At 45.8% G+C, this 11,767-nt stretch overlaps 1 protein-coding gene across 2 annotated transcripts in view; it reads left to right on the top strand.

Moving 5' to 3' along the window:
- LOC122559137 (cadherin-related family member 4-like) overlaps positions 1–11,767 on the top strand; it is an 82,745-nt gene that overhangs the window by 34,819 nt on the left and 36,159 nt on the right. For both annotated transcript variants that reach the window (XM_043708479.1, XM_043708480.1), the window contains 2 exons: positions 202–305; positions 6,039–6,169. In XM_043708479.1, coding sequence (XP_043564414.1) covers positions 202–305; positions 6,039–6,169 — 235 coding nt within the window. The remainder of the gene's footprint in view (positions 1–201; positions 306–6,038; positions 6,170–11,767) is intronic.

Genomic DNA, 11,767 nt, shown 5'->3' with positions numbered 1-11,767 from the left:
CCCAGCTCTAACACAGTGAGACACTCTCTCTGAGCCCCGCTCTAACACAGTGAGACCCTCTCTCTGATTGCAGTGTGTATTGATTTGGGGAATGCCTCCTCACTTATAGAACTCTGACTTCAAGCTGGAAGTGCACGTGTAATTATTTTGATGCTGTGCGTTGTTTGTCACTATTCATGTCTTTGTTCTTTAACCAAATAGAAATTTGAACTGCACATTACAGTGACACAGAACACAGAAGTTATTTGTAGTGGGATATTACGAATTATTGTGACTCCAGTCCATTATTGGACTCCGATATTCATGTGAGTACAACTAATGTTACGTTTGCCATTTCAGCTTCGAGTGAAATCTAAGATACGAAGGCGCGCGTTTCTGAATTGTTAATTAAAATGCAGTGATTCATTGCAGAGCCCTCCCATTGTCAGATTGCATGAATGTTTGTCAGTGGGTTGTGTCCTGGCTTGGGGATGTTTTGTATTTGGTGGATTTACAATCCAGTTACCAGTACAACTCCTCGTTTCGTTCTGAGGCGGAGATGACGGGGGAAACAAACACAAGTAGATCCTTCAGCCCATCAAACTAGCCCTACCATTCCTGGCTGATCTCCACTTTAACTATACTCCCTGCCTGTTCCTCTGTTCCTTGATTTTCAGACATTAGAAGTCTCTCCATTCCAGCTTTGAATATTCTAAATAATGGAGAATTTCAGACAGCCACAACTATCTGAGTGAAGAAATTGCTTCTCATCTCACTCCTAAATGATTGTCCACCCCCACCCCCCCTTATCCTGATAGTTTCCCAAGCCAGGAAACAAGCTTTCAGTGACAACCCCCTCAAGGCTCTTCAGAATCATGTTTCAATTTCATTGCCTTTTATTCATCTCATAAACTCCTGAATATATGGAAGTCAATTTACTCAGCTTCTCATCAGGAACAACCCTGTCATCCCAGGAACCCATCTAATGTGTCTCTGCTGCATTGCCTGCAAGACATTATCTCCTTCCACCAAAGTAGGGAACAAATCTGCACCCAAACTAGATCTCACCAAAGCCTTATACAATTATGGTAAGATGACCTTTTTCTTGCCTTACAATGAAGGCAACATTTCCCTTCCTTTATTAATTTCTTGCTGTACATGCTTGCTAACTTGCTTATTAATTGCAAAGTCATAAGACCCCATCACCGATCCTTGTGGCACTCCCGCAGGCACAGCCTCCCAGTATGAAAATCACACAATTATCTCAACACTCTGCCTCTTCAATGTTAACCAATTCACTGCTCATGCTAATATGTTTCTCCCAACTCGATGATTCATGTTGAATGCCTTTAGGAATCCAAGCACACTCCATCTACTGAGTTCCCTTTATCTAACCAACTCAGTACATTTATTGTATATTTGATGTGCATGATTTGACATAGTAAAACCATATTGATTTAGTTTAAGCACATGATTTGCTAAGTGCATTGTTAAGACATCATCAGAGTTGTTCCATTGATCCAGCCAGCTGTCTGTGTGCTCTTCTGACCCTCTGTGTGTATGTGTGTTCCTTTGTCTGTATGTGTGCACATGTTCCCTCTGTGTGTACCCTGTGTGTGTGCTCCCTCTGTCTGTGTGTGTGTTCCTTTGTCTGTATGTGTGCACCCTCTGTGTGTGTGTCTCCTCCTGTCTGTGTGTGTGTTCCTTTGTCTGTATGTGTGCACATGTTCCCTCTGTGTGTACCCTGTGTGTGTGCTCCCTCTGTTTGTCTGTGTGTTCCTTTGTCTGTATGTGTGCACATTTTCCTCTGTGTGTGTGTGCTCCCTCTGTCTGTGTGTATGTTCCTTTGTCTGTATGTGTGCATGTGTTCCCTCTGTGTGTACCCTGTGTGTGTGTTCCCTCTGTCTCTGTGTGTATGCGTGTGTACATGTTCCCTCTGTGTGTGTGTTCCTTTTTGTTCCTGTGTGTATGTGTTCTCTCTGTCTCTGTATGTTTTCCCTTTATCTGTGTGTGTGTGTGTATGTGTGTGTGTGTTCCCTCTGTCCCTCTGTGCGTGTTACCCCGTCCCTCTGTGTATATTCCCTCTATGTGTGTGCGTTCCTCCATCCCTCTGTGTGCATGTTTCCTCTGTCCCTTGGTCTGTGTGTTCCTTCTGTCCCTCTGTGTATGTGTTCCCCTTGTCCCTCTGTATGTTTTAAAGCAGAATGAACGTTTCGAGACTGGTGACTCTTCAATAGAACTGCTGATTGCTCAGAAAAGTTGATACAAATGCTGATCACAGGGTGGGGAGTGAGTGGATAGGTGGAAATAGAGCAAAGAGAGAACAACAGCCAGGTAGACAAAAAGAGATGGTTAATAGTGAAATAACTTCACACAGGCTGGTATCCCATCACCAAGTCACCCTTTATTTACATATGGAGAGTCCTTGACACTGACCCAACTTGCTCAGAGGCAGCTCTCAGAGTGAACAGAACCTCTGACACTCCACTTTTTATCTGTCAGCCAGGACTCCCTGATTAGGTCAGATTAACAGCCCCCCTCAGGGAACTCATTATACGGGGTCTAGCTGGCTGACTTCATTACAAGCACTACATCTCTCCCCCTCCGGGTCCGAGGATATAGGCCGGTTATTTTTTATGTAGCTTCTCTTGGGGAGTTTTAGCACCGAGTCAGGTTCATCCAACTATGCCTCTGATATGGACGGCGCCCAATGCACAGTAGCTCGCCTCTTGTGTCCGGACCATCTCAGAAGTAATTCATTCTCTTCTTCAGGCAGCAAAGGCTTTGAGGCAGCAACATCAGCTGTGTCCATCTCAGAATCGAAGGTATCGACGGAGGGGGAGAAGCTTGGGTTCTGGCATAGTTGCAAAGGCATTCAGGGAGTTGGGCACATATTCTGGTTGGATAAATGAAGCTGCAGCATTATTTGGCGAAATGTAACAGTTGTTCATCTACATGTGAGCTCAGTGAGGTTTGTTGCTGGCATCAGTCCACCATCAATTCCTTGCCAGGAAACATAGGTGAGTGGTTGACATTTGTTTGCCTAGCAACCCAAATGTACACTCACTCCCTGCCCTTTCAAGTGTCCATTTCCCATTGTAATCATGTCACTAAAAAGGATTAATGACATCCTCAGAAGTGGATTCCATCAAGTGGAGAAACCTGGCACTTATTACTCCTCCACTCTGACTCTTACAATCATAGATTCATACAGTAGAGGCCTTTTGGCTCACCAGGTCTGCTCTCATACAAACATCACTGGAAATCTACACTCGTTCCACTCACTCGCACTAAACTCATAGCCTTAAAAGTTGTGAAGGGCTCTTCCCCGAAACGTCGATTCTCCTGCTCCTCGGATGCTGCCTGACCAGGCGTGCTTTTCCAGCACCACACTCTTGGCCTTAAATATAATGATATTTCAAGTTCTCAACCAAGTACTTTATAAAGATTCTGCCATAACTATCCTCCCAAGTCCCCAGATTCACCATCTGGGTGAAAAATGTTTTCCTTAAATGCCCTCTAAACCTTAATGCCTTTCACCTTAAAACTATGCTGTTTTATTATTGACCTTTCAACTAAGAGGAACAGCTGCAACATGACCTCCCTGCTTTATAATCTGTGCCACGGTTGATTGAGGCAAGTATGCCTTTAAAACGACCCAATTAACCTGCCCTGCTGCCTTTGGGGATCTGTGGACAAGAACCCCATTCCGCTGAAATTCCTAGTGGCCTGCCATCCATTGAGTATTCCCTTGTCTCGTCACTTTTTCCACAATGTTTCAACTCACACTGAACGGGGTTAAATTCCATCTGCTACTGATCTGCCCATCTAACCAATCTGTTTATTTCCTCATGTAATCTAAGGCCTTTTCCTCATTGTTAACCACTGGCCAATCTTCTTTTTAACATTAGATTAGATTCCCTACAGTGTGGAAACAGGTCCTTCGGCCCAACCAGTCCACACTGACCCTCCAAAGAGTAACCTACCCAGACTCATTTCCCTCTGACTAATGCACCTAACACTATGGGCAATTTAGCATTGGCCAATTCACCTGACCTGCACATCTTTGGATTGTGGGAGGAAACCAGAGCACCCAGAGGAAACCCCATGCAAACACAGGGAGAACGTGCAAATTCCCCCAGACAGTTGCCCGAGGCTGTAATCAAACCTGGGATCCTGGTGCTGTGAGGCAGCAGTGCTAACCACTGAGCCACCGTGCCATCCACAAATTTACTTATCATTCCACCCCTGACACCCCCAACATCTCATCTGTATCATTTATATCTCACCATCAATCATGCACCCAGCACTGATCCCTGTGGTGCACCACTGCACACCAGCGTCCATTCACATAAAACAGCCACCTACCACCACCCTCTTTCTCCTGCTGCTAAACCAATTCTGGATTCAACTTACCAAGTTACCCTGGATCCCATGTGCTTTTATCTTCTTTGTCAGTCTCCCATGTGGGATCTTGTCAAAGGCCTTGCTGAAATCCATATAAACTACAACAACTGTGACATACCTGGTCACCTTTTCAAAAAATTCAAATAGATTTGTTAGGCATGACCTCCCTCTGACAAAGCCATGCCAACTACCCCAGATCAAACCTTGCCTCTCCAAGTAGATTTTAATTCTCTTATTCAGAATATTTTCCCTACCACCAATATGAAACTCACTGGTCTATCTCTACCATCCTTCTTAAGAAATAGAATCACATTAGCTGTCCTCCAGTCCTCTGGCACCTCATCTGTGGCCAGAGAACCATTAAAAATTTGCACCAGAGCACCTTTAGTTTTCTCCCTCATCTCCCACAGCAGCCTGGGATACAACTCATCCAGAAATGGAATTTGTCCACTTTTAAACTTGCCAACATCTCCAACAGCTCCCCACTCCCTATATCAATCTGCTCAGGAACCTCACAGTCTTTCTTCCCAAGTTCTGTATCTACATCCTCCTCCCGTACAGTGAAGAATCTTGGTCCTATGAAGCGCAGATCAGGGTAATGTCAGTAATTAAAACCAGCCTTTGTAACAATCTTACTGGGATTTTAGCTCCCCCATTACCCTCCTCACTGATTTTACAGAGACTAATAATCTCAAGCCAGTGGCCTCTGTGTTAGAACACAGACGCGGAAAGTGAGGAGTCACTGTCAGGCTGTCCTGCTGAGCCTGCAGGCTTCAGTTCCCTGTAGGGCACAAGGAGTGGGAATGGGGTCTGGTCCTCTACCAACACCCTCTCTATGGAGTCACTGGTTAGGAGCATTCCTGGGTAGCTGATATCACAAAGAGCTGGAGGTCCAATCATCTCCATGCTGTGCCCATGCTCGGATCGGCCTCCTGGGCTTCCATTGTTGAGGGTACCCTGGAATGAGGCCAGCAGAGCTGCGATAAGTCAGCATTATCACTGACGTCCTTACAATGATGAGGGCGGGTGGGTCTTGGTAACCATAACAGCTGTGTTTTGCTGCAGCTTAATGTAGGACTGTGTTGGCAATTCAAAGTGCCCATTCAGTTGGCATGGTAGCAATCTTCACTGATCGGGATGGGGGGAGGTGGCTGTTTAGAGGGGTCAGCAGGGGTTGGTGATCTCGGGAGTGAGAGGGATGGCGAAGACAGTCGCAGTGAGTGAGGCGGGGAGCGAAACAAAACCAGACAGGTAAACGCAGAACCAAAACACCAGCCATGACCCCTGCCTCATCCTGCACCTGCTACCAAACCCCCTCCTTTCCCACCTTCCCCCGGTTGGGTGAAAAAGGTTGGCACCCGTGATTATTGACGAGCCCACATCCAGTCATCTGAGATTGCTGTGGCAAGGTGCTAAATAAATGAATTGTAGGGTCTTAGCATTCATGTGTTTGGGGGTCGGGAGCAGGGAGGTCAGAATTTTGGGGAAACACAGGTCACATCACTGCGGTCCCACTGTGATGCTTTTCTTCGTCAAATATTTCAATGAAGTGCACAGCTCACATCCGTGTCTCAACAACTATGATCTCCATGACAATCTGGGGAAGAGGGCTGTGATGCCTCGGAATCTGCTAACAGATCTCTCCCCTGCAGATCTGCTCCAGACACCGTCAGCATCCGAGAGAACCAAGGCCCAGAGTATTATGTGGCACAGGTGACTGCTACAGGAAATAATGTTCACTACCACCTAACGGCCTACAGCCCTGCCTTCAAGATTGGTGAGGGTGAGTTACTGGATTAACAAAAACTCTGTGAGCCCGAGAGGGCAGTGCAAGGTGTGTGACACTAACACAGTATCAAGAGCTCGCCTCTTGTCTCAGTCTATTGTGGACACACTGATGGAGACTCATCCACCAACAGCTCCAGTACTCTTGTGTCTGTGACTGCACAGATCGTAACTGCATCAGAAGGAACCTTGTCAAGTAGTTTCCACGTGTGTTGTCTGATTTGATTTGTTTATTCCATTTGTACTGTCCGAGAGGGACACTTTAGTCTTGACTCGGTGCAGCACTTTGCACAGATTGAGGCTCCCTGTACAAGCAGATTTAGATAGGCGGAGGGGTTCGGGTACGGTTAACTGCATGTCCTCACACCGTCCCAGTTAGAAACCTGGGCCAGTTCCAGGGGAAAAGCACCCATACCCATACCTGGACAAAGTGAATGAGCGGACAGCTGTACAGAATAGGTAAAAACGATGACTGCAGATGCTGGAAACCAAATTCTGGATTAGTGGTGCTGGAAGAGCACAGCAGTTCAGGCAGCATCCGAGGAGCAGTAAAATCGATGTTTCAGGCAAAAGCCCTTCATCAGGAATAAAGTGCTGTGCCCTTCCAGCACCACACTAATCCAGCTGTACAGAATAAGCAAACTCATGAGCAATGAGCTCAGTGATAAACCTTCACCTGGGACAATGCACCAAATCCCCACTCCAGCCGAAACATTGGACACAGCCTGGGTTCATGACCTGCAGGTCAGTTCTGGTTAAGGATCAGTTCTGGATCAGGGTCTGGAGATCAGTTTGACTTCAGGGTGCAGAGATCAGTTCGGCTTCATGAGTCAGAGATCAGTTTATGTTCAGGGTTTAAGAATCTGTTCAGGTTCAGGGTCCGGGGATCAGTTTGGGTTCAGGGTTCAAGGATTTGTTTGGGTTCAGGGTTTGGGGATCAGTTCAGGATCAGGGTTCAGAATCAGTTTAGGTTCAGAGTGTGGGGATCACTTCGAGATCAGGGTCCAGGAATCAGTTCAGGTTCAGGGGTTTGGGGATCATTTTGGGATCAGGGCTTGTGGACCAGTTTGGGATCATAGTCCAGGGTCAATTCAGATTCAGCATCTAGGGGTTAGGTCAGATTCAAGATTTGCAGGTCAGTATGAGCTCAGGGTTAGCAAATAAGTGAAGGCCATTCACCCTAGTGTGTCTGATGTGACTGTCAACAATGATCTGACCACACTAATCCCATTTCCCAGCTTTTGGCCCATAGCCCTGGAGACTGTAGCAATGCAAGTGAGTATCAAAGTATTACTTCAATGTTATGAGCTTCTCTACCTCCTACCAACGTTTCAGATAGTGATCTCTAGATTCCCACCACTCTCTGGGTGAAACAAAATTCTCCTCAACTCACCTCTTAACCTCCTACCTCTTATCTTAAATTGTTGGCCCTCAATGGGGTGGCACAGTGGCTCAGTGGTTAGCACTGCTGCCTCACAGCACCAGGGTCCCAGGTTCGATTCCAGCCTCGGGAGACTGTCTGTGTGGAGTTTGCACATTCACCCCGAGTCTGCGTGGGTTTCCTCCAGGTGTTCCAGTTTCCTCCCACATTCCAAAGATGTGCAGGTCAGGTGAATTGACCATGCTAAATTGCCCACAGTGTCAGGTGCATTCGTGGGAGGGAAATGGGTTTGGGTGGGTTACTCTCCGAAGGATTGGTGTGGGCCGAAGGGCCTGTTTCCACACTGTAGGGAATCTAATTTAATAGAAGTGTCTTCTTATCAACCCTGTCTAAACCCCTTACAATGCCCTATCAGGTCCTCTCTCAACATGCACTGCTCCAAGAAAAACAACTCTGTTCTATCCAATCATTCCTCATAGCTCAGAGGCTCTGGCACAGGCAGCGTCCTGGTAAATCAGGATAGATAAATAAATCAGCCCATCTAACGCAATCACTGCCTGCCTCTAATGTGATAACCAGAATTGCACATGGTACCGCAGTTGTGGCTTAACCAATATTTTATATGTTTCCAGCGTAATCTCCTTCCTCTTGTATTCTACGTCTCAAATAATAATAAAGACAAATATCCTACATGCCTTCTTAACCACCGTACCTACCTGCCTTGCTACCTTCCAGGTAAACCAAGGTCCCTCTGACTTCCCGGGGTCCTGCCATTTATGGTGTAATTCCTTGCATTGTGACCCATTCCCCAAGTGCATCCTCTCAAACTGTTCTGAGATTGAATTCCAGTTACCACTGCTCTGCCTAGCTGACCAGTCTGCTGATCCTCTCCTGCAATTTAAGGCTATTCTCCTCATTGTTTAACATGCAACTAGTTTCTGTGTTATCCACAAACACTTGATCATACCCCCTACATTTAAGTCCAATTCATTCCTGTTCACCGCAAGCAGCAAGGGTCCCAGCACTGAACCCTGTGGAGAGAACCCAGTTAGAGAAATATCCCTCTACCGTTGCCCTCTACCTCTCAACCAATCATAGAGTCAGAAAGTTGTACAGCACAGAAACAGACCCTTCAGTCCCACTTGTCCATGTTGATTTGATACCCTAAAGTAATCTAGTATCATTTGCCAGCATTTGGCCTTATGAGAAAGGGTTGGACAAGCTAGACTTGTATCTGCTGGATACTCAGAATAAAAGGTCTCAATTTGAAGGCTGGGTATACGTCTTATACTTGTGTAACTGATGTACTAATCTTCTGATCAATACAAGTTGTGTTCTCGAAAATCTCTTTTAAAAGGATTTTGCTAAATCATTGAACAGAGGGTGGCTCAGTGGTTAGCACTGCTGCCTCACAGTTCCAAGTTCAATTCCAGCCTCAGGGCACTGTCTGTGTGGAATTTGCACGTTCTCCCCGTGTCTGTGTGGGTTTCCTCCGGGTGCTCCGGTTTCCTCCCACAGTCCAAAGATGTGCAGGTCAGGTAAATTGGCCATGCTGAATTGTCTATAGTGTTAGGTGTATTAGTCAGAGGGAAATGGGTCTGGGTGGGTTACTCTGCAGAGGGTCGCTGTGGATTTGTTGGGCTGAAGGGCCTGTTTCCACACTGGAGGGAATCTAATCTTACCTGAAATTTCCCAAAACAATTAATAGGATTCTTGCCATTCCAAGTCTCTTCCAGCAGATGGCAACAATAGATGTTTAACTGATGGTACTACACAGTATGGTGTCCGGGGGTGGGAAGGTGAATTGGAAGTGATAGGACCATCTCAAAATTAGGTCCTAAAGTTCCAGGGAAGGAAAGGTTTGTATCTGACCAGCAAGGAGCTTTAATTTTACAGGTCCACCTCCTCTGGAAATCAACTGACAGCAGTAGTCCCTGTTGTTAAGTAGAGTAATTAACAGTAATCCCTCGGATTCAGTGTTCAGTGATTTAGCAGGTTCTCCACATTCAGATGGTCATGTCTGAGCATGTTTAAAACTGCTTTTCTTTCAGTCCAATCCCCTGCTTTTACCCTATGGCCCTGCCAATCTTTCATTCTAAAATATATTTCTAATTCTCACTTGAATGATCCCATTGAGTGCATTTTTTGATCATGACCACTTACTCCATACAAAAACAAATTTTCCTGACCACTCCTCTGGCTCTTTTGCACTTAGTTTAAATCTATGCCTTTAAGTCACTGATCCACTTTTCAGTGGAAATGGTTTCTTAGAAAGATGGAGAAATATAAAACAGGAGTAGCAGTAGGCCATTCAGCCTGCTCCATTATTTAATATGATCATGGCTGATCATCCAACTCAGTACAGTACGCTGTTTCCAATAAAAAGTAAGATAAAAGCAGGGGATGGGATTGAAAGAAAAGCAGTTTTAAACATGCTCAGACTTGATCATCTGAATGTGGAGCACCTGCTGAACACTGAATCCGAGGGATTAGTGTTAATTACTTAACAACAGGGACTACTGCTGTCAGTTGATTTCCAGAGAAGGTTAACCTGTATACAGTAATTAAAGCTCCTTGCTGGTCAGATACAAACCTTTCCTTCCCTTGAGCTTTAGCACCTAATTTTGAGATGGTCCTATCACTTTCAATTCACCATCTCACCCCCGGACACCATACTGTGTAGTACCATCAATTAAACATCTATTGCTGCCATCTGCTGGAAAAGACTTGGAACAGCAAGAATCCTCAAAATTGTTTTGGAAAATGCAACTGTAATACGCCGTTGAGGAGAAAGTGAGGTCTGCAGATGCTGGAGATCAGAGCCGGAGATGTGTTGCTGGAAAAGCGCAGCAGGTCAGGCAGCATCCAGGGAACAGTAGAATCGACGTTTCGGGCATAAGCCCTTCTTCAGGAAGGTATTACAGGAGAAGCTGTTCCCAATTTCTCCCCATATCCTTTGAGCCCTTTAACCCCAAGAACCATATCTACCTCCTCCTTGAAAACATTCAAAGATTTGACCTCAACTGCTTTCTGCAGCAGAGAATTCCACAGGTTCACCACTCTCTGGGTGAAGACTTTTCTCCTCATCTCGGTCTTAAATGGCCTACCCCATTTCCTTAGTCTGTGATCCCTGGTTCTGGACTCCCTTCTGTGTGGGAACATCCTTCCTGTGTTCACCCTGTCGAGTCTTGTTAGAATTTTGTAGGTTTCTGTGAGACCCCAACTCCTCCTACCATTCTTCTAAATACCAGTAAATATAACCCTAACCGATCCAGTCTCTCTTCATACGCCAATCCTGTCATTCCTGGGAGTCAGAGTTGAAAATGTGTTGCTGGAAAAGCGCAGCAGGTCATGCAGCATCCAAGGAGCTGGAGAATCGACGTTTCGGGCATGAGCCCTTCAGGAATGAGGAGAGTGTCCCAAGTAGGCTAGGATAAAAGGTAGGGAGGAGGGACTTGGGGGAGGGGCATTGGAAATGCGATAGGTGGAAGGAGGTTAAGGTGAGGGTGATAAGCCGGAGTGGGGGTGGGGGCAGAGAGTTCAGGAAGAAGATTGCAGGTTAGGAAGGTGGTGCTGAGTTCGAGCGTTGGGACTGAGACAAGGTGGGGGGAGGGGAAATGAGGAAACTGGAGAAATCTGAGTTCATCCCTTGTGGTTGGAGGGTTCCTAGGTGGAAGATGAGGCGCTCTTCCTCCAGGTGTCGTGTTGCTATGGTCTGGTGATGGAGGAGTCCAAGGACCTGCATGTCCTTGGTGGAGTGGGAGGGAGATTGAAGTGTTGAGCCACGGGGTGGTTGGGAATAATTTCCTCTTGTTTATTCCATCATAACTTTGAACTCAATTAAATCTTCCTTCAACCCTCTCTGATCTAAGGGGATTTCGATCAAAAATAAAGATTTTTGGTCATAATCTGCTGTAGCAGAGCATCAAATAGTGTCTCCCAATAGCCAAACTGGCCCTGTGACACCTTTGCATTGTCTACTTTTCAGGCTGGCAAGTTGTGCTTAAAGTAGCGCAGCAAAGTAAACAGGGAACAAGGCAAGCAAATTAGAATCTGATTGATTGATTGTGAAATAAGCAGCACAAAGACAGAAGAAAGTGTAAATTGGAGTGAGTGAATTCACTATCAAATCAGGTTTGGATGAGAAATAAGAGAGGATGAAAGATTATAGTAAAAAAAAGAATAAAAAGAGGCAGAAATGTAAATTGCATACAG

Source organism: Chiloscyllium plagiosum, chromosome 18, assembly GCF_004010195.1.
Source record: "Chiloscyllium plagiosum isolate BGI_BamShark_2017 chromosome 18, ASM401019v2, whole genome shotgun sequence".
NCBI lineage: Eukaryota > Metazoa > Chordata > Chondrichthyes > Orectolobiformes > Hemiscylliidae > Chiloscyllium > Chiloscyllium plagiosum.
Note: the sequence above shows the minus strand (reverse complement) of the source record. Positions and strands in the feature narration are given on the sequence as shown.